This window comes from Monodelphis domestica, chromosome X, assembly GCF_027887165.1.
Source record: "Monodelphis domestica isolate mMonDom1 chromosome X, mMonDom1.pri, whole genome shotgun sequence".
Taxonomy (NCBI): Eukaryota; Metazoa; Chordata; class Mammalia; order Didelphimorphia; family Didelphidae; genus Monodelphis; species Monodelphis domestica.
This window is the reverse complement of record NC_077235.1, coordinates 24,023,249-24,046,643: the sequence shown is the minus strand read 5'-3', so window position 1 is coordinate 24,046,643 and position 23,395 is coordinate 24,023,249. Positions and strand designations below refer to the sequence as shown.

Below are 23,395 nucleotides of genomic sequence, written 5' to 3'. Positions count from 1 at the left end.
TATATATAAAAGATACATAATTAATGAAATAAGTAAATATATGTTAAGAATTCCGAGCACACTATGAAAAATAAAGTCTTCTTTGGAAAGTAAGAATACACCTTCTTACAACCAAATCACAATTTATTCTACAATGAAAGGGTGTCTTCATTACACAAAAATTGCTATAAACACATGAAAAGCACCCTCCCTTGAAACAGATTTTTATCATATTATACAATACATTGCACAGACAATATTTAAAATTTTTTTAACATTTTGTTTTTCACATATATGGAAGGAGAAGGGAAGCATACATAATTAGTCATGAGATCAAAGGACCTTGAACAGCACTGTTAATTATCCTGATTAAATCAAATTGAAATTTATTACTATTGCATGGAGAAAAAATAGGGAAATGGTTGGGATGCTATTCACAGCTTCCTTCTGCAGATTGAAGCTCGGGTTTTTCTGACTTGTGGCTGACTCCTGTTACGACTGCACTATGGCTTCCTACTACTGTAAGGGCATTTCAATCTCTAGCCAAGGTGGAACTTCTTTGATTAATGGCTATGAAGGAGACCATCAGAGAAATGGGTGATAAAAAATAGATGAAGTGTAAGAGATACCTTCATTGTTCTCTCTGATAGTATACTGAGAAAGAAATGCAGACCTCCAATTAAACTAAAGTTGAAATCACACGATCAGGTGTTAAGGATGCGATCAGGAAAATCAATAATAGAAACAATATGTGTGGGATGGGGACTATTCTAGAGATGTTATGAGAAAGAGAGGCACACTTCCAAACAAAGTAGAACAGATACAGACCTTATTATACAACCACATCTCAAGTGATTCAACAACTCTAGATTCACTCTACTGTTTTCGATTATCAACTAACTATCCACCATAATTAAACATGGCTGATATTAGAAAACAATGAAGTCAATGACTAGATTACATAAGAAACAAATGAACTGAGTCATCACTGTCTTAATAAATCCAAACCCACAAATCACAAAAGATCTCGATTCCACAAAAAGAGAAAAAGCATCGTATCTTAAAATACGATTCTATCATCTCCTTTCACATTGTAGAAAAATGAATTCGAAATACAAGATTACATTCACAGGAAAGAAAGTTTGCATCTTTCACAGTTATAGAAGGAAAAGGGAAACATGCAGAATTTGGCAAGTGATCCCGAACAGCAATGCAGTCTTAATTATATAAAATTGAAAATTAAATTACTGGAAAGGAAAATTTGTGTTGCACTCTGAAATCTATAAAAAATAAAAACAAATAACTAAGATAAAATCCATTAATATATCATTTTACACAGCCAACACAAAATTAAGGTATATTTAATTAGGAATAGAAAAATAATACAGCCAGAAAAAAGGTAAAATAAAAAAAATTAATTACATGTTAAATCTACATCATTTTTCCTAAGTGACATAAATCCATACAATCACACTCATTCTTGCTTTCAGAAGCATTAGTATTACTTGTATTATTTTGCACCAAATATTACCTCCTACAGCACTCTTTATGTGAATTTCTTGTCCACATTAGAACCACAATTCTTTGTTTCATTAACTCCAAGATAATTCTAAGAAAATTAGCATAGTACCTACATATGTTCATGTAAGAATACTTATTTTAATAATATAATTCCATATTATTTGCAAATTTAAACTTGTACAAAGATTCTTAGAATGCATTGGGCACATAAAACAAAGGTTCTCCTTTACTAACTTAGTCAAGCCAAATCTTTTAGGAGTACTTATCTCAGTCAATTTATTTTCAAATATTTCATAAACATAATTTTAATATAATAGGTTGGTTTTCTTTATAATCCTATGTATTTTAATATGATTCTGAGAAGGTATTCTTTGTATTCCCCAGACTACGCAAAAGAGTTCAGCACCGAACAATAACTTAAAAGTTTTAATTATGAGTAAGAAAGAGTCCATAGAGATAATGTAGCCCAACCTCCTTGTTTTGTAGGTTTTAAAACTCCAGTACAGAGACGTGATGTGACTTTAGTTGCAAAGTAAAATAAATAATAAGTGGCATTTTCTTAAAGAAGTAAATGTATCAGTATCATATCTCATGACAATGAATAACATTTGACATGTAGATTTTTAAACTAAAAGATCAGTTAATGTTTCCATCATTATTCATTAATGAGATAACCCTATAGTGTCCATGTATATTTGTGCTACATTCCATCCTATTTGAGCCATTGGGATCATATTCATATAATCCAAGTAATTTGGCATATTCCATTACCACAGATAATTTATATAGCATTGTAATTAATTGCTCTTCACTTATTGTACAGAATTCACATAAACCTGACTGGATCATGTTTTGGTTTTGTTTGACTTTCTGGAGTGTTACAAGATACACTAGTGTTCATCCACAAAGTATCTTCTCTCTCCATGTCCATAAGCCTATTGATTACTGTACCCTTCCCTACTTCATTCAACATCTGAACTGAATACAATTCTTTTATCAATGACCCTGAGAAAAAGTAGAATTTACAAAGGAGATTCTTTTAGCTGTTCATTTGCTTACCATCACCACCCTCCACATTCTTTCTCCTCCTTCTTTTGGATGCTCTTCATCTAGTATTTTTCTGGACCAAAAACATGACTTTAATCCTCTCACCTATTCTTGATTCAATTTTGGAAATTCTCTTATGGATTATTTTTAATGGCCCTCACAAAATGATTTAAAAATAGCTTTGTCTGTACCTAGAAGCATGAAAATTTTGAATTGATTCCTAAGTCTCATCTTGCAATATAGATTTATTTACTTAAATTTAATTGCTTTTTTATCTGAGATCTTTGGTATAATATGGATTTTTGACTATGCCTTGAGAAACACAAATCCACAAACTGCAAAGAAAGGGACCCTCTATCCCACAAAAAAGGAGAAGCATCCTAGCTTAAAACACAGAAGAAAAACATTTTTGTCACTTGTTTATATGGGTATAGGACCTGGAGTTTTGGTTTCAAAAGATTACTGTATTACAAAAATGAATAATATGGAAATAGGTATTGAGTGATTACACGTATACCCCAGTGGAATTGCTTATCAGCTCCAGGAGGGGGGAGGGAATAGTGGAGAGAGACAACATGAATCATGTAGCCATGAAAAAATACTTAAAAATAAATGAATAATAATTAAAAAATACAATTCTATCATCAACTTTCACATTACAGCAAAATAAATTCCAAATTCTCCAAAGATTACAAAGATTTGCAGAAAAGGTTTACATCTTTTACAAGTATAGCGTAAAAAATAAAATTAAATCTCAATAATAAAATATATTTTAAGGGATTTATTAATGATCATTAGAAATCAAAGAATAAAGATGATTCAAAATAAAGACCATGTACCCATGGCTGATGAGTCCATTTAAAATCCCTGTGCTTAGCTTACCACCACCACCACCACCAAGCTCAATGTCATCATGCCAAAGAGGCCCAAGAGGATCACCCACTTTACTAATATCCTCTGTCTACAGGAAGTACATTAACAACAGGAAGTCAGGGAGCTCCTAGGAAATGTAGTTCTTTTTTAGGGTAACAGATTTTCAATTATACATTCCCTCCTGAGATCCTTGGAAGACTAGTCTTTCCAATGGATCTTGTAAACATAACCTACTTTTAAATTACAATAATTTGGGGATAAAAGAAAAAAGAACAAACCCATGATTGCTAGGCACATTGACAAAAAGCCAGTTAGGGGGAAGTCCCCTGAAGCATAAGAGTATACATACAAAACAAATGCATTCAACCCCACACAGTTCAAATCACCACATCCCAAAGTTCACTCTGGATCTTCTGGTGCAGTATGTGGTCTGTGGAGGCATTGTTATGGTGCCTTCTCCAAACAGTTTGGAGAGGTAGCATGTTTCTTAACCTAAAATTACTCTCAATAGAATTTAAGCTTTGCATTTTCAAATAATAATACATTCCCCCCTGAAGAGGGTGTTGAAAAACACAGTGATCAATTAGAGATGCATGGCTGAGTTATGAGGTATATGAATGAATTGACAAGAGAAATCAAAAACATCAAAAAAATCCAAAGGGAAAATAGACTATCAAAGTCTTATGTGTAAAAATTTTAAGTAAAGGAAAATAAAACTATAACAGGTCCTTGAATCAGGGCCCAATTAAAGTGATTTATATAATTATGCACTTTCCCAATCAGCCACCAGGACTACGGAAAGTTTTGCCACACAATGAAAGACAGAATAGGGACTAGATTATAGGATCCAGGTAGGAGCCAAATTTGAGATACTTGGTAGAATGTGGGACAAGGAAGACCTGCCTTTGACATATGTCAAAACAGCTGCAACCTTGAACCCCAAACAAGTTCAAGTCCTCTAGTTTTGGCTCAAATTTTTCATGAATTCCATTGGGATTGGTTGATCTCTTTGACCTTGTGCTCGATTATTGGCACTATGCAGTTTAGCTTTGTGCTCCTTTGGCACTGTGCAATGCCTCTTTTGTATTCCCTTCTCCTAGAATCAGGCAAAGCCATTAAGCAAAGTCCCATAATTTTTTAAAATAATCAACAAGCACATCATCGCCTGAGATGTCTTCTAGAGGTATAGATATCCAATCTGTAGCATTCCTTTCACTACTCCAGGGAGAAAAAGTAACCCTGCAACTTTGCTAAAATTATTCATTGTTTCAATTATTTTTTTCTTGTTGATTCTCTAGGATTTCTAAATTTACCATCTACAAAAATTAGCTCTATATCCTTTAATTTTTTCTCCTCTTATTGCAATAGCTAGCATACTTATAGTACAATATTAAACAGTAGTGGTGATAATAAGCATCCTTGCTTCACTTCTGATCTTAATAGGCAGACTTCTAGCTTATCCCCATTACAGATAAAGCTTGCTGATAGTTTTATATAGATACTGTTTATCATTTTGAGGAAGGTTCCATTTATTCCAATGTTATCTGGTATTTTTTTAAACAGCAATGCATGTTGTATTCTGTCAAAAGCTTTTTCTGCCTCTACTGAGATAATCATATGATTTCTGTTGGTTTTGTTATTGATACAGTCAATAATGCTGATAGTTTTCCTAATACTGAACCAATCCTGCATTCCTGTTATAAATCCTACCTAGAAATAATAGTGTATGATCTTCATGATCTATTGCTATAGTCTCCTTGCTAGTATTTTACTTAAAGTTTTTGCACCAATATTCATTAAGGAGATTGAACAGTAATTTTCTTTCTCCTTTTTTGCTCTTCATCACCATATTTGTGTCATAAAAGGATTTGGTAGAGTTCCTTTCTCAGTTATTTTTCCAAATAATTTATATATTACTGCACTTGATTGTTCTTTAAATGTTTGTTAGAATTCACTTGTGAATCCATCTAGCCCTGGGACTTTTTCTTAGGAAATTCACTGGTAGTGTGTTCAATTTCTTTTTCTGAGATGGGGTTAAAGTATTCTATTTCCTCTTCTGTTAATCTGAGTAATTTATATTTTTAAAATATTCATCTATTTTGCTTAGATTGTCAGGTTTATTGACATGCAATTGGGCAAAAAGCTCCTAATAATAACTTTAATTTCCTCTTTATTTGGTATTGAATTCATTTTTGATACAGATAACTTGTTTTTCTTCTTTCTTCTTTTTTAATCAAACTGACCATTGTTTGTTTTTTTCCCATAAAACCAGCTCCCTGTTTTAATTATTACTTCAATAGTTTTCTTACTTTCAATTTTATTAATCTCTTTTGATTTTTCAGGATTTCTAATTTGGTTTTTGATTGGACATTTTCCCTTTGTTTTTTTTTTAGTTGCATGCTCAATTCATTGATCTATTCTTTCTCTATTTTACTGATGTAAGCATGTAGATATTGACATTTCCCCCTTTTGGCTACATCCCCAAAATTTGTTGTCTCCTTATCGTCATTCTTTTTAATTAAACTGCTTATCGTTTTTACAATTTGTTCTCCTACCCTCTCTCTACTCTTCTTTCTTTCTTTCTTTTTTTCATGTCTTCTCTTTTCACCCATTTGTTTTCTGACTCTAAAATACATTTGATATTGTCAAAGAAATCCTTTGGAAATATTATGGTTTTCACTTGGGGCATAAGTAACTCTCGGATCCCTACCAGTCTTTTGAAAAGAAGTGCCACAAATATACAATGAGATTGCCCTGTGACCCTGATCCTATGACCATAGAAGAAAGGAAGCCAATTCATTAACACTATTTTCCTTTGAACCCCACTTCCCTTTCTCAACTAGGTTTCCCTTCATCATCTTTATGTCTGTTTCTTTTTAAGAATTCAGGTTTTTTTAAAAATGTGCACAATGAAGCTAACTCATAGCTCTCTGCCATCTTTCAGTTCTGTCATTCAATCAAGAGCTATTTGATGGTTCCCAGTCACTGTGGGGAGGAAAAAGAATCGTAAGACAGGGAGCCGGGCCTCAAGATGCTTACAACCAAGTTTGGGCGCCAAGACGAACAGGTGAAAAGTTCTAGAACAATAAAAGATTTCAATAATGCTATACAGTAGTATATGAAAGTCTAAGAATTTTTTCCCATGTGTCATAGGTATAGCTATAATTTCCTCTTAAAATGAACTTAATAATTAACAACTAAAATATTAAACTATCATAATTTCTGAGTTGGTAGAGACCACATTGGCCAGGCCATACTCGCAAAGAGGTGCCCCATCCTCTGTTTGAAGATGTCCTGTGAGGGGGGCCACATTTCTTCCCAAGGTGTCCCTCTTTCAGGTTGGGACAGCTCAAATTAATTACTAGACCATGACAACTGGAAGAATTTTGGGATAGGCAAAAGTGAGTGCCATGCCCAAGTTACATTTTGATAGAATTTGGCCAAATTTTGGAGTTGGAAATGGCAGAGAAAAGAATCTCTGCTAGTCTCCAAAATTCTCACTCATTCAGTAGTGATGATATTCCTGATACTTGTACCATCTGTGTATCTTGTGAGGAATGAGGACCCAAAGCACAGACAGGCTCAAGGCCTGACTGGAATGAAATGGGATTTACTGCCTGTATGAATGGCTGACACTGGTCTCAGTACCTCTTAGATGAATCTACTAGTTTGTATTGCTTCCAATTCAGTCTTCTAAGGGTCCCTTTCAAGTTCTAAATGTCTGATACTATAAGCCAATCCAATAAGTATTTTTAAGATTATGTGGCAGACACTATGCTGTTTCCAAGGATGCCAAGTCAAAAATGAAAACCACACCTGCCCTTGAGGAGAATCTATGAAACCTTGAAAGATCTAAAGACTGAAATTGATAAATGGAAGTAGCATTGTGTAGTGCAATGAGCACTGAATTGGGGACAAAATAGCCAGGTTCACACTCGGGCTCTGCCACTTGTCAACTTAGACAAGTCTCTTTACATGTATTACCATTCCCAACTCAAAAGTCTAGATAGCCTTTAAGATCTCTTTTGGCTTAGCATCTTTGATGCTATGAACTGTGTTCTAAAAAAGGATATTTGCACAAGGAAATAGCTTAGAGTCATTAAAAGCACTGTGTACTTTGTCACATATAATATTTCCCATTCAAAATTGTACCATTGTTCATTGTCAGTCTGCAGTACCTGCCCCAAATAGTTTGTAGAAAATCAGTAGACTGGCTGAACTTAGAGGCATTTTCCCATTCATTTAGTTTTTGTGTATGAATTTTTAGGCCAATCTTTTTTGAATAATCAGTTTATAAAATAAGGAGTTGAAAGAGATGTGCTCTACGGCCTCTGCTAGCTCTAAATCTGTGATCTTGTTCTCTTAAGGGTTCTCTTAACAGATTAAAAAAAAACCCTTTACCTATATATAATATATCTATGTGTAGTAGAATAGAAAGGAAGTTAAGTGGCTCCTTCTCTCTGATCCACCTCTATTATTCCACTCTAAGGAAGGGACAGAAGAGGAAAGGAGGTAAAAGGGTCGCTTGAACATATTTCATAGAGAGAATCATTTGAAGAAATTAAAGAGATGTGCAGAGAACCCAGAGGCAACACTGTCTCTGAGTATTTGAAGGGCTGTCCCCTAGAAGAGGACAAGACTTGGTCTGCTTGGCTCCAGAAGGCAAAACAAGGAGAAAGAGTCAAATTTAGTTTGATGTCAGGAACAATTTCTTAACAATAAGAGCTGTGCCACATTTGAAGAGGATGCTTTGGGAGGTGACAAAGACCTGTTGTTGGAGGTTTTCTGGGAGAGGCTGATGACTACTTGTTGGGTTTGTTGTAGTGGAGATACCTTTTGGGGATAGATTGGACTAGATGGTAAATAAGGGTACTTTCAATTCTAAAATTGTGCAATTTGAGTGTACAAGTATGGATGGAATATAGCAGAAAAACAAGCTGCTGTCCATTAAGAGGTGAGTGCTTGGTAATGATGATATCACAGCTGATCCATCTGCATCCTCCAGGGACTGAGACACCAGCAGTCAGCCCTGGGGTCACGCTTATCATCATGACAGTGGAAGGAGCCAAACTAATTACTATAAGTGATGGATGACTAAGTGGATGGAGGCAGCATGTCCAAATTGGTCTGAGTAAAATTCCTACAGACTTTGTGATAATTTTTTTAAAAACAGCCCTTATAAATATCCTCCCCCTCCCCCCCCCAGTAGTCTTGCTTAATTGTTTAGAGGTCAGTTATAAATAGTTCTAATTGAGGTTTTTTCTTTTAATTCTGGAGCTGATTCCATAACAATGTTGCTGTTATTCAGTACAAATCAAGGGCTTTTTTCTGTTTTTTTTTCCTTTTGACATAGAAAGGAGTCATGAACAAATCTAAAGTAAATGGAATAAACATTTTCCCCTCCAGAAATAGTTTTCTCTCATTGCTTGGGTTTTAATGAGGCTCAAGGGGGAAAATAACGGCAAATAACATCACCCAATATAGAACATTAGCAAATAAGTGTCTTTAAAGGTTTTAAAAGAATATGAATCTTACCCTTTGACACTTGTGAGCAAAAATACAATATTCAGTTACACGGTCAGTGCCTTTTTTAAAAAAGCAAAATAAATACCACTCCAGTGGTGAGGATGGCCGCTTTGTGGCAGAGCCCATCATTGTTGTGGAGCATGCTATTGCTATTTGGGGCCCTACTCGGTGGAATTGAATTTGCTCTGTGAGCTTCTGAACAATTGTTGGGCTGGAGCAATACACAGAAGATTATTTGTAATGATAGCATCTGCTTCATGGTGATATCTTTTATTTTGATTGATAATGCCCCTACTTCAGGTTAATGAGGAGTTACCCTCCTGCCACTAAATGGAGATTTTTTTTACTAATGTTTGGACCACATTTAAAAAAACAGCTCAAAAAACAATAATCTGATAATGAAAGAAAATCTTATGTATTTCTTTGTCTTTGTCTGACACCAAAAAGGATATCGGGCAGTAAAGTCACAGTTTTTATCCATGATCCTGTCTATAGCCATATTTTTATCCCTCTTTTCCCTGATAAGACCCGAAACAGAAAGTTGAGACTGTGGAACCTCCAGAATGCTATAGAAACACTTCTTTCCTAGCCCAGGAAGGCCTTGCCCCTCAGGGACATCTGATTTCTCTCTCCTCATTCCCATCTGAGCAGCTTTTTATATAGGAAAGTAGTCTCAGAGTTGCCAGAGAGAGCCTGTAACTGAAATCATTAGAACACCGTAGGGGGAACTGCCCAAACTGGAATGCTCAGGTGACCTACAACGTTGGCTTGGTTTTCATTCTTTGCCTCTGCATGGATCTGTGAGCTGTGTGGAATCCATGTATGCCTGCCTGCCCAGCTTATGCGAATCGTATAGGTAACTGTCATTACCTGTTCATGAAACAAGAATGACATTTTGGGGGCAGATCATTCACTCTGAGAGAGCCTCCATGCTTGCTGATGTGAAAGGATGCTGTCTCTCACTGAGGTAGTGTGCCGTCGTTCCTCATAAAAAGGAGGAAATCACCTTTGCATACTGCTGCCTTTGGAAGGTAAACTTTACATTGGTTTCCAGTGTGGGCTCAATGGTAGGTTGGGTCTTTAGGGGCTGATTGGCTATTTGATTTGTGTTTTGTTTGTACTGGTTTCCCAGATACATTTGTGTTAACTTTGGTTGCTGCAACCTTTTGAAAACCTTTGAAGCTCAAAAGGTGACATGTAGCATCAATAAATTTTAAGAATTTGCCAAAACAATAGATGAAGTAGATTTCAGATGGGCTGCACACCACTTAGAAAACAGAGCCCTGCCTTGGACCGGTCTTCAATTAAAATGCTAAGTTTCATTGTGTTTATTCAGGGTGTGGAAGGACCAGGCTGACATGTATTAAGTCCTAAATCGCAGTACACAGCTGGAGTCTAGCCTGCATCTTCCAAATGAGTTTGTACAAGAAATAAAAGATTGCCATCTGAGCAATACTGGAGGGAGGGACAAGGAGACAAAAGGCAGTTAAACCCAGTCAGCAGAGGAGGAGCCTTGATTTCACTCATACTGTGAAATACAGACTGCTGGTGGTGGGAGGGAGCATCAAGCTTCCCCCTTCTACCCCAAGGCACCCACAACTGATATGTCATCTCTTTCCCCAAACTGGAAGAGGGCCAATTTGAACATATCAGTGGCAAAGTATCAGAATTTCACCACTTGCAATTCGGTTCAAGAGAAGGCCTCTGGGGGATAGCTCGGTGGATAGAGAGCCAGGCCTAGACATAGGAGGTCCTGGGTTCAAATCTGACCTCAGACACGTCTCAGCTGTGTGACCCTGGGCAAGTCACTTGACCCCCATTGCCTAGCCCTTACCACTCTTCTGTGTTAGAACCAATACACAGTATTGACCCCAAGACAGAAGGTGAGGGGTTAAAAGAGAGAGAGAGAGCCTCTGTCTATTCAACCTTGTTGCTCTTCCCCAAAAATTAGATTAGTGAACATGTCTTTTAGAGTTTTTCGTAGCAATTATTTCTCTTACATCACCTAGGTGAGGGTCATTAAGGTCTTAAAGGAAGTCCATTTAAACATGATAAGACTGGCTAAAAATAATGGGCAACGGGCATTTACTGAGGGCTGGCCTGAGGGTCTTGAAGCATTTTATGGACATTATGGTGTTGGAGTCTCAGAACCACCCTGTGAGCTAGGTATCACTGGAATTATTGGTACTCTGTATACCAGTACAATTGAAGAAACTGAGGCCCAGAGAGGTATAATGACTCAGCTCTGTGGTTTAGCCACTCTTCTTTGTCCCTGACACCAAACTAGCCAATCAGGAAGAAAAGTAGCCATTTCTTGACCACAGTTTGCTTGCTTTGTTTTCCTTAGAATGAATAATAGACTTTACACTGAAGTGACAAATAGATTAAGTCTAATTGGTCAAAATAGGTGTGTGCATGTGTGGCGGAAAGGTACTAGTGGCATTCTTGACACGATTTGTCTCTTTCAGTGGGTAAAATGTAACCCAGCCTGGGTTTAGAAATTGAAATGTGCTCACTGATCCAAAGAGAGAGCAAGGTATCATAATATTTATGGAATATAATTGAAAAATTCAGTATTAAAAATTGTAAATGAGATTTTAATTTGTGAGTGGCTCTGGTTTAACATATAAATATCAAATATTGATGTTCAAGGTTTAACAAAAAGCCATTTAAATTGTAAACTCAGAAAGCACAAGCTGTGACTGCCAAATCACTGCAGCAGCAGCTTTTAGCTCTTGACTATGTACACATAGTAAGTGAGGGAGGTGGAGGAGAATGCTGGCTCTTTTCTTCTTGGACCAAAGACAGTTCTTTGGCACATGAGAAAAAGGAGATTGGAGTGGGATAGTCATTCAGAGTCCCATTCATATGTTTATCTTCCTTACTGTTAAGACAAATCCACAGTCTACCCTAGTTCTGCAATAACCATAGGCCAAATTGGGGATCATGGGAATGTCCTGAGGGGGTCACATAGCTACAAGTTTAGAGGCTAGCCTTGCCTTCTGTAGAAGAAATCAAGTAGTACGTGACATAGTCCTTGCCTTCAAGGAGCTTAAAAGATCTTTGGGGTGACTTTTCATAAGCAGGTGAAAAGTTAATTAACAAGATGGGGTTTAAAAACCAGTTCAATAAACAAAAGAAAAGGGGTAGCATGCGATTCAGGACTAAATGAACGGGACAGACAAGAAGTGATATGAGAGTTCCAAGGAGTGGGAGGTTTCTTCAGAGTCAAAGAAGGCTTGCTGAACTGGGCCATGAAAGAAAAAGCGGTTTTTGATAGAGAAGAAGATGAAGTTGTGTTAGGCCCAAATAGTAGATCACCTTAAATGTCAAGTTAAGGAAGATGGACTGTAGACAAGAAGGAGACTTTAAAGGCTTTTGTGGAAAGGAGTAACAGAATTAAAGCTGTGTGGAGGGAAGATTAACTTCATGACAAATATTGTAGTTGTTTAGCCTGAAGAAAAGAAGAAATGTAGTGCATGGAAGTCGTTTTTCATAACTTGAAAGACTATTCCTTGGAAAAAAGAATTAGACTAGTTCTACTTGGTCCAAAAGGACAGAACCAGAAGAAAGGCACATTTGGGTCCAATGAGAGTAGAGATATCTAACAATTAGAGCTATCCAGAAGAGGAATGGACGGCCTTGGGAGGGAAGGAGCTCCTATTTCTTGGAGGTCTATTTGTTGAATATGCTCTTGTTCACGTATATGTGGGATTAGATGACCCCTGAGGACCCTTCCAATTATAAGCTTTTGTGATTTCATGACAGTATACAGGAAGGATTAGGACAACAAGGGACTGGAGGCAGGCATATTGGCCAGGGACAGGGAGTGCATCCTAACAAGGAATAGGTAAACATTTGTATTTCCCTGGAATCTCGAAATTCTGTTCATGAGAACTTTAAACTGAAAAGGCCACTGAGGTGGAAGAGAGAAAATGGGGTAAACACATACACACACATCAACCTATACCCATCCATCTATCTACCCACATGCTAAATCTTGTTTCAGTGGAGAATCCTTATAATTCAGGAAAAAAGCAGTAGTAAGACAGGAAATGAAGTCCAAGAAAGGAACCAAGAATTAACTAATTAAATAGTGACACACAAACACACCAAATAGGGCTAAGAATTGCTAAATGAACCAGAGATCCTATGTCTAGAATTATAATTTGATCTTGTAGGTATGCCTGAGAAATGATGCACTGAAATCCCTGAGCAGAATATTGCTCTAGAAAGGCACACCTTATTCAAAGAGAGCAAGGCAGTTGAAAGGGAAGGAACATCTCAGAGTAGCTTTTTTCTATTAAGAAGAGATGCTTTATTCAAGAGAGGAAATTCAGGAACCAGACAGAGTACATAGACCAGAAGCACCAGAGGAGGCCATTTGGGTGAATTACCAGTGAAAGAAACCCTGTGCCACATGCGGAATACTTGGGACAACGTAGAAAGCAGAGGTTATTTTTGCCTTTTCTTTGCATCTCCAGCACCTGATGCATAGTAGTTAGTAAGGAATAAACATGTGATGATTCTTAACTTCATGATGAAGATTTGGTCAAGTAACCCTTATTTCAATCCTGGCATACACTTTATATTAAAATTTTAAACCCCTTATTTTCTGTGATGGGCTCTTGACATTCATACAACAAACTGTCAAGATGTTTTAAATCCATGCTAACGCTAATATGCATCTTCCATTTCCTTTTGGGAAAGGCTTCTAGTCCTCAGTTTGGCTTGTGATATTCTTCACAAAGCTCCATAAACCTGCTGGCGCACTGGTCTTATTCTCTGGGAATGATTATAATTTGAGAACAAAGTTAAAAGGTGAACTTTTAGCTTTAGAAGAGAAGATCGTTCCATCTCTTCATAGCATCAGTAAGCAGCTACTATGGGAAGCTGTTGCTTTATAAGACTTCTCTAGTATTTACAACCTCATTTTTGGGGCCAGTGATTGAATTTTTCAAAGTACTAAAATACCATGGAGAAATATGTTTCCCACTAGTTTTATGGTTCCCTGGATGCGTTCTCTACAATCCTTGTATCTGCTTGGGCACAAACACTCCATTGCAAAAAGATGTCTTGCCATTTGAACGGGCTATACTATTATTTTGCAAGGCTGTGCTCTCTAAGCACCAATGGGAATGGCAGTATCCCAAGAGCAAGGCTGCATTAAGGGCACCATTTCATTCAAGTAAACCTTAATAATTTGTTGCTCACTATTCCACACCTCGATTTGATTGGGGCTGTTTTACATCTGAAGAGATTACCATCTCTGTTGTTTCTTTGCTTTTGGGGCCTTACAGGATGACATGGACTAGATTCATGCAGCCTAAGCAAAGGAGGAAACCATAGCCAAACTGATTTTATTCAGTTGTACTTAACTATTGTACAAGTCCAGAAAAGGAAAGCCCTGTGTATGTATGTGCTCCCCATCTTTGGAGGCTCAGAGGACTAGAATTAGGTTAGAATTTTGCCCGGAGTATCAAGGGATAAACCACTGTGCTGCTGCTTGTTCAGTTGCCATTCGTTCAGTGAGCAAACCAGCCTTGTGGGGGCAGTGATAAGAAGAGGGTCAGAGCTGGAGGAGACGGCCTCGGTCAGCTCATCCAGGCCCTTCACTTTACAGATGAAGAGAGTAGAAAAGAGTTAGCCAGTGTCACATGCGTGGTATAGGACAATCAGGATTCAAACCCATGTCTTCTGATTCTAAATCTGCTCCTCTTTCTACCACACCACATAGTATGGCTAAAACCTGAATAATTAGCTGTTGGCCTAATCTTTCACAAAGATAAGGCTCGCTGTAAGGCAGCTATCATAGCATTCTTTTACCTGTCAATTAGAGTTGCTAGGAAGATGCCCTCTCGAGTCCATCGTGGGGATGAATTTCTACAGAAAAGCTTATGATTTGGGGGCGGCACCATAGAAGTGCAAGAGAAGAACTAAATGATGAAGGGAAGTAAAAAAGAGCGTAGACACAGACAGATGCTCAAAAAAGAGAAAACTCATCCTTTGGACTGAATGTCAGGGGGAAATCCAGAACCAGGAAATGCAGAACTATGTATCGCATGAAGGTGGAAGGCAACTCTATCTGAAGTCAGTTTTATATGTTTGGCACTCCGTGGATTCCAATAACTCAGTCATATGCTGCATATGAGGTGCAGAACAGCATAGTGCAAAGAGAGCTGGCCTTGATGTCAGTATACCTGGGTTTAGGTCCTACCACTGAGGCTCAATATCTACATACTGCCTGAGGGACTCTGGGCCCATCCTTCAACCTCTCGACATCCCAGGCAACTCTCTATGGCCACATTCTACAGAGCGATGTCCTCAAAGCTTGTTTTCTAAAACAAAAAAAGAGTTGGGAAGAGTGGCCAGCACAAGGGCCTTCTTGGAAGCCCGACATTGCAGAAGGTAGCCAAGGTCATTCCTCTGCAAGACCATGGAGCCTCACTAGACAACTGCTGTCCTTTGTGTGACAGTGCAGTACACACCTGGGTGCTCAATAATTCTCTTTAACAAAAATCATGCGGTTTGAGAGAAATATAAAATGAGAAGAGTTTAAAATGAAATGAGACAAGGGGAGAAGAGTAGCCAGGAAGATGATGAGCAAGATTCAGTTCTGAGCATGAAATAAAAATGGGACGTGAACGTGTGTTGGGCTTGTTGGCTCCCCCTGGGTTGTAGCTTCGGAGGTTTCTGTTGCACACAAAGTGAGCTTGCTTGCCAGATGGCAGAGGCTCTCACGGCAATAGGCAGCATCTAAAAATAGCCTTTGTGCATGTGGTGAAGGTTGTGGGATTGAGGGGTGTTCAGAGATGCCTACTTCCTTAATAAAGCCTTAGCCAGTTTGAGGGGGAGAAGTACTAACTTGATATTCTCCATATTGGAGAAAACAAGACAATGTACAAACTCCTTTGGGGTAATTTATTCACAGAATCTGTTCTCTAGAGCTAGAGGAACAACCCTTAGAGGCCAATGAATCCAGCCGTCTCATTTTACAGGTGAAAAAAGTGAGGCCCAAGTTGGGGTAGAGACACAGGTAGTAAGGTACAAACCCTGAACTTGAACCAAGGGCCTATGACTCCAGAGTCAGGCCTCTTTCCAATGTACTATGTGCCTTCCCACCTGGATGATTTTTAAAGAAGAATTTTTAAAGAAGAATTGTCAAAGAATTAGGTAGACCATTTGGAACTCTGGAATTTACAAAGGTACCATGATGAGGACTTCTCAATCCCCCTCCCTCAAAGAGCTCTGCTATGCCTTATCATCATAGGTTCATGGGAAATAATGTAGTACAGGAGCTTCAGGGCCAGTCCCTGACACAGGCTAGCCAGGATGACCTTGGACAGGTCACTTAACAGCGTCCCAGTTGATTATCTAAAACTATGTAAATTAGAGGAGTTGCTGGTTGTGACATATAATGGGGTTTGTTGCTACACTAGATGTTCCCCAAGCCTGTACCCTGCTCCCAAGCATGTGTGCGTGTGCACACACACACAGCAAAGCCTTGCAATTTCTTGCTGAATTTTCTCAGTGTCCCCTTCCCTGCCCCCATCATGTTTTGTGTCTCCCTGCTTCCACTATCTAGCTCCCATTAATAGCTCTAAAGACAGCCTTCCACCTTTGCTCAATAACTGCTCACAATACTTTTTCCCCTAGAAAGAGGGATCTTGTTTTCCTCTACCTGCTTCTTCGTGTTCACTTGGTTCTCTCATGTCTTGCTTTGTTGCCTGACTAGATGGTTCCATTCTTCAGTGCAAAAATAATTGATTTTCAGAGTGTGTAGATCAAACCCACAAGGGAGTGAGGTTGGCACTGTGCAGTGTAGCAAGCTCATGAATTGTACTCTATTTGCTTAAAGCTTCTGTTATTTCCTGGACACCTTTAGATAACAATTAAGGATTGTTTTTAAGAAATTAATTTAAAAGACTGCTCTAACAACAAACACTATAAATCATCTTTAAGAAACCTCTGGATTAGATCTACGGGGGGGGGGGATTAATCAGTTATCTACCCCCCCCTCAATATTCATCAACTTTCAATTCAGACATGGTAATTAAGAGAAAACCATCTGTGACTTTAGCATTGGTACCTGAAGCACAAGGTCAGAGAAGCAAATTTCTGCATCTGATTCGTGCCAGGTTTGGAGGAGAGGGCCCTTGTCCTGATACTTGCAAAGAGGTGCCCACCTCCTGGCACAGATCACCTCTCCAGGTGCTGTGATTACTGGCTCCCTAGTAAGGCCAAAGACAGCTATTTTTCAGAGCATCCAAATTCTTTCAGCTGTGAGAGTCCAATAACTGATTCAGAAGCAACTTATTTCCTGCTTTCATTTGTCCTAAAATAGAGATTCATGGGGTTTTCAGCCTCCCTTCCCTGGCTCCTCTATCATCAAGTCCATATACCATCTTCAGAACATTCTTATCTTATGCCCCCCCCCCAGCCCCATACTTCTACCTTTCTCTCAGAAGTAACCAGAGACAGTCACCAAGAAAAATGCTGCAATGCAGCTTCTATTCCAAATGTTTCCTTCAGGATCTCAGGGCAAGTTCATGTGACTTCTCTCTCTCCTTAAGAAACTTGGAGACTTTGGCTTTTTCTGGAAACTGACACCATTGGCACTTTGTGTATCTATCAGCCTTTGCCCTCCTTTTGATCAGCCTCCATAGCATATCAGGTCCCTCTAAGGGATTATCAATCCTGGACAAGGGAAGGGGTCCCACCGAAATAGAAGTAGTTTTTCTTCCTAAGTCAGTCATTCTGTGGCAAAACCTGATGACTGGGGGCTTTGTAGGGACTCTCGCTGTAGAAACACTTCTGAGAAAGGCCTAAAATGTACTAACCCCAGGACACACCTTGGAAATTGCTTTTTAGATTTAAATCCTTGCCATGAGTTTATTGTCTTTTGATTAGAATCCCTCTTAAAAGGGTGGTGAAAATCAGTTAATTCAAGGTTCCATTTAATTGGGCCTTTACTCCACATTTCAAACAGATTTTATTGGGCTATTTTTAAAAGTTGTTTTCTTTCCCTTCATTACTACTGAAAAGCAGTTAAGTGTGTGCATACAGTTGTTTTGCTCTAGTAGTCATCTGTGATTCATTCCTCTCTCTTGGTCACAAAGCAGTGTCACTCTACACTCTTAATATAGGCATAGCCACCTTTTTTAAAAATTAAGAACAGAACATTGGGTAGAGACAATATTTAGTCCCTGGAATTGCTATGATATTACCTAAAATATTGTGGGCTGTTATCAGCCTTTTATGGATCTGTTTTCCATAGCTCTCACACAGTGCCATGTAGCCTATACTGGACATTTTCCCTAGAACAGTGATGGCAAACCTTTTAGAGACTGTAGAGACCAAGTCCCCAAACTACAACCCTCATGCCACAGTTGAGCTGCCCCCTTGCCCCAGACAGGGGACGGAGGAAGTGCTGGGCAGAGGGGTGGGTCATGTGAGAAATGTCCTCAGGTGCACATGGAGAGAAGGGAGGAAGCAGCCTGCTCGAGTATGCTCTGGCACATGTGCCATAGGTTCACCAACACGGTCCTAGACTGTTATCTCCTTGTGAAAAGTGCCTAAGTCTCTTATATCCTGATATCTGTCATAGCACCTAGCACCAACTTTAGAGCAAAAAGATGATTAATTGAAAAGTGGTTGAATGAATGAATTAGAAGACCACTGCAGACTTCTCTGAGCTCCTTACAACACTCAATTTAACAGTCAGTCATATAGCATTTTATGTAGCCTCCATTTGTTATGCATAAGTGTGATCTCAACTAGATTGTAAACTCCATAAGCACAGATCTCATATCACCCCCAACTCCATGGGCCAATGCTGAGGTCAGAGAAGACACTGAATTAAATGCAGGCCCACTGTGGGTACCGTCATATCAGAAGGAGACAAAGTGTCCTCACCTCCACTCCCACCTTGGGGGGTAGGGGGAAGGCAGGCGTATCATGAGCTGGCAGAAAGGCGACACCCAGGGATGAGAGCCACTGGTGGCTTGGTAGCGCAATCTGGCCGGCCAGTTTAAGGAAACTCAAATTCATTTCTGGCCTCCAGGAGGCATCTTTCTGTTGTTGAATATGATGCTAATGACAGATCAAAGGCAGGCAGTCCCGTCACCCCCAGGCCATAAGTATTTCAAATATAACTTAGAGACAAGGATCTTAGTTGGTTTTTGTGGAGTACTACAGAAGCTTTGGTTGCTGGCTGCATTTTCATCTTCTGGGGGAGAATGAGAGCCACACTTTGCCAAATTTCCAGCACTTTGAGAGTAATGTTCAGGGCATCTGGAGCATTTAGCCTGATTTTTTCCTCTTTACAAATTTAACTCTTGTCAACCTTTACATCTCTTACCTGGGCCCCGAGCAAGAAATGAAAATAGACTGTCCTCTAACTGAATTCCCGAGTGCTGTTTCCAAGTATGGCAGGTTGAACAAACAGGCTCAATAAAAGCAGCCCTCACCTTGCTTCACTAAATGGGAAGGTTGTTCATGTCCTTGGCTAGATAGTGGCCGTCCTGTCTTTATTTCTTATTTATTCTATTGTGCTGGATGTGAGGCAAAGGTTCTAGCGGGGAAATTTTAAGCAGTGGCTTTTTCATCAAAATGCTCCATCAAAACCCTTTTTCTTTGACTGCAAAGAGATGATCCTTTTTAACCACCGACTGGTGGCTGGGACTTGCCTGGTTTTAATTGCTTTGCCAATTACAGGGGGTCTGAGACAAGCTAATAAATTTCTGCCTATAACGGTACGCTTATTCAGAATGTGGACAAGATGTAGGTGCCATTCAGATGTGAAGACCTATTACCAGATTGAAATAGATTTCTAATGCATTTATCATTCATCTTTGCAGTCTGTGATTTCAATCAGAAAAAAAGTGATGGATGGTTTGACAGCTTCCAGTCGTAGACGCTAAAACATATAATATGCTTCTGCTAGTTTTCAGCTATTACAGACCTTAACATGCAATGTGACCTTGGTCCACAGACCATGTTTGGGTAGCACAAAAAACTTAATCATAAGAAGTCATAAGTAGAATCCTTCTTCTTTACTGCCCTTTTCTGGGACTAGGAAATTTATTGCTTGTGGGACAGGTAGGGTATGAACAATGGGCCAAATAGAGTCCAGGGTTATCTCATCTGTGTGAAAACTGCTGCTGAAAATCGATGTGACCTCTGCTATACTGTCATCCCAATTCCCACCCTCTGTGTCCTATTTGTCTTTTGGTAGAAGCTTAGATCTGTGTGCTGTCTCTATGTGTCTCTCGTGGGCCAGATTATCAAAATGAATCATTGCCTGCAGACCTCTTATATTTCTATTTATTTTCCTGGTGTTGACTAGGTCTGATGAAATATGATTCTTTTTGCATTTGATCCTTACTGCAGCAAGCAGCACCTAATTTAGCTGTGTCTATCTCTTTAAAGAAGAGTAATACTGTTTTGAAACTTCAATCTACTGTACAGCAACATTACAAACCAAAGACCGTGCAACCTGTCTTCACAGTCAATACCAATTTTCCTTTCGGCCAATTTCATAGCATTACTTTCATCTCCAAATAGAAGACATTTCTAGCTATTTTCATGTACTTAGAGTTTTGTTTTATGCACACTGTTTTAGGCATTGCTTTCCTCTCTGCCGCTGCCTCGCTCAGCCCCTTGTCACTGATGGTCCACATCCGGGGAATATGCATCCTCATCAGTAGTCCCTTCATTTTTAGAAGGCGCCTCTATAGAAGGAGTCTCTCTTTTGGGGAACAGCCGATTGTCTCTGAACCAGCAGGTAGTCGGTGTTCCAAGTTTGTAAATCCCCTTCTTAAAAAAAGACCTTTGGGATGACATCACAACTGTCCTATCAGATGTTGAATTAATCCGTACAGGGATGGCAACAACCTCCGCTATTAGTAATATTCCATCCCCTTGATGTACTTGTGGGGTGAAGGCCTGATACCGTCTACACCGAGACTTCAAACAGTACAAAGAAAGGAGAAAATGGGGCTGGGGGTTGTTTTCAGGAAATGTTGAGAAACATAATAGTGGCTGCCTAAGACATGCTTTGGGCGGCTGTGTGTGTACAAGGAGATAGTATTACAGATGTTGTGATTCTGCATTTTAATTGTGCTCCAAGAGTTCTAACTGACAGCTGATTCCCTCTGGACCCACCTTCCCCCTCTGCCCCCAACAAAAGGAAGAAAGAGAAAGGAACGGGCTTACTAATTAAGTGCAGCCTTCTAATGGTAGGGCAGGTGACAAATGGAACTTTGGGGACTAAGAGGGCATTTACAAGCAATATGTTAATTTCGAACTTTGGTATAGACAGTTGCTGTGAAGGTGCTCCTCATGTCCTGCCTTAGGGTGACTGCGTTACATTGAATTCTCAGGCACTGTGCCATGGATGCTCGAGTGTTCTGCACATCGAAGACTCGGGGAATACGGATTCCCTGACCAATGGGAAACAACATCTCTTAGTAGTTTGTGTCCTCTAGTTTTGAGGAACATTGAGATACGAAAGGCCCTACATTAAGGGACATTTATTGGGAGAAAACAGTCTACCATTAGCTCATTTCACAGAAAGTTGCTGCAACGATTTGCCAGTGTTTCCCATTTAAGGACTCTGACAGAGTAACAGGATGCCTGAGAAATCAGTGGGATTCAAGACTCCCTTCACTACATATGTAGATTGCTTGGATCTGAAAAATGAGGTTCAGCTGAACGACAGACTGCTGTCTTGAGTCCCTAAATGAGCCAGGAATAATGTGATGAAAAAGTCTCCTTCCCGCATCTTATGGAAACTGGCTTGCTTCAGCCTTGCCGACAAGCTAAAACACGTTCCATCAGAGGCACTACCAGACTTTGCCACCAATCCAACCTGTGTTCATAGAGGCACAGAATTGGAGGGTCCGTCGAGTCCACCCTGTCCTTATCTCCACCATCATTTACTTACAAAGTTGGGGGGTTTTAACCTGAGCACAAGATGTTCCATCCCTGTTATATTTCAGCTTAGAATCAGCCCAGTACTGTAGTCTGCAGAGATCTGTTCCACACGCTGATTCTGCCTTCCACAATGTTACCCCCCCACACACACTTTAAGTCATGTCCAAATTTGACAAACAGGTCTTCGCCCAAGTCACTGATAAATGTTACAAAACCCAAACAGGCACTCTTTCAGGGCCTTCCTTTCAAGGTGACATTGAAACCACACTGTCTTGCCACCGTCTCCTCATCTTTTGTCCTACAAAAGCAAAGTTGGAATCGAGTAATATTGGTTTTTCTCTGTCACTACTTCTTGGCATCACCCCCATCCACTCCAGAGCAGTAGGCCCACCACCTCTTAGATATGCCTTTTCCCCCTTTCTTTTTGAAAACACTCTTTTTGCTGTTCCTTGTTTTCTAATAGAATTCCAATTGCCTAAAATCACAAGTTATAAGCACTGGAAACAGAATTTGATCCCAGATCCTCTGACTCTTGCCCCTGTACCATACTGTTCTCAGTGTCTCTGCAGCTATTCTTAGTCTGTTGTAGCTCCTCTCTATGGTATCTGACTGGGTGGATCTATGTCAGCAGCTTCTCTCACCCTTCCTCTTTGTTTGATTTGTAAAACAGCGACATGTCATCTGCCTTGCACTTGTTTGTGACCCTCTCGCCCCAGCCAAGTACCTGCCATTCCTCGACTTTAAGGTGTGGTCCATCTTCCTTTCTATTTGTTCACTCTAGCTGCTGTCATTTCAACTATTGACTCATGTACTGCAATGCATACATAGTCATCATGAGACTTGGATTCAGATTTAGCTTCGGCCACTATGTTTGTAGACTTGGTGCTAGTCAGTCCCTATTTCTGAGGAGACTATAAAATTGGAGAGTTGTGCTAGATGACCTTTTATGGTCCCTTCCAATAGCTTCCACAGGCCAAGTGTATTGTTCCCCTGCTCAAGAAGCTTCAGTGGCTCCCTATTTTATTGCCTCTATAAATTCAAAATCAAAGCCTCCTGTTTGAAATCTAAAGCTCTTCACTCTGTGGTTCTATGTTATCTTCTAGATTGATTGTTTGTCGTTCCCTAATCACAACACGTTACACCCAAACTAGGTGACTTGCTGTTCTCCCACATTGCATGCCATCTGTATCTTTGCATAGGCTGTCCCCTCCATGCCTGGAATGGGAAAACATTGCTCACCTTCAGTCATCAGAATCCTAGTTTTCTTCAAAGTTTACTAGAACTGCACCCTCCCTCCTGCACAAGCCCAGTCCTGATCACCAAAGTTGGTAGCTAGTACCTCTGCCTGAAAATTACTTTGTATTTTATCTTTCTGGGGACACATTACTTCTTTCAATCAAGTATAGACTCCTCAAGGGCAGAAATTGTTGCCTTTGGAAGCTTGGTTTCCCTAAGATCCAGCACAATGCCCAACACTCAGTAGTTGCTTCATAAAAATGCTTGTTGAATGACT

General features: G+C 39.4%; 1 protein-coding gene across 14 annotated transcripts in view; it reads left to right on the top strand.

The window, feature by feature from the left end:
* DACH2 (dachshund family transcription factor 2) overlaps positions 1-23,395 on the top strand; it is a 407,226-nt gene that overhangs the window by 356,470 nt on the left and 27,361 nt on the right. For 8 of the 14 annotated variants that reach the window (XM_016426763.2, XM_007507427.3, XM_007507425.3 and 5 more), the window contains one exon: positions 6,365-6,487. The exons of the other annotated variants lie outside the window; for them this stretch is intronic. In XM_016426763.2, the coding sequence (XP_016282249.2) occupies positions 6,365-6,487 (123 nt within the window). The remainder of the gene's footprint in view (positions 1-6,364; positions 6,488-23,395) is intronic. 14 annotated transcript variants of the gene reach the window in all.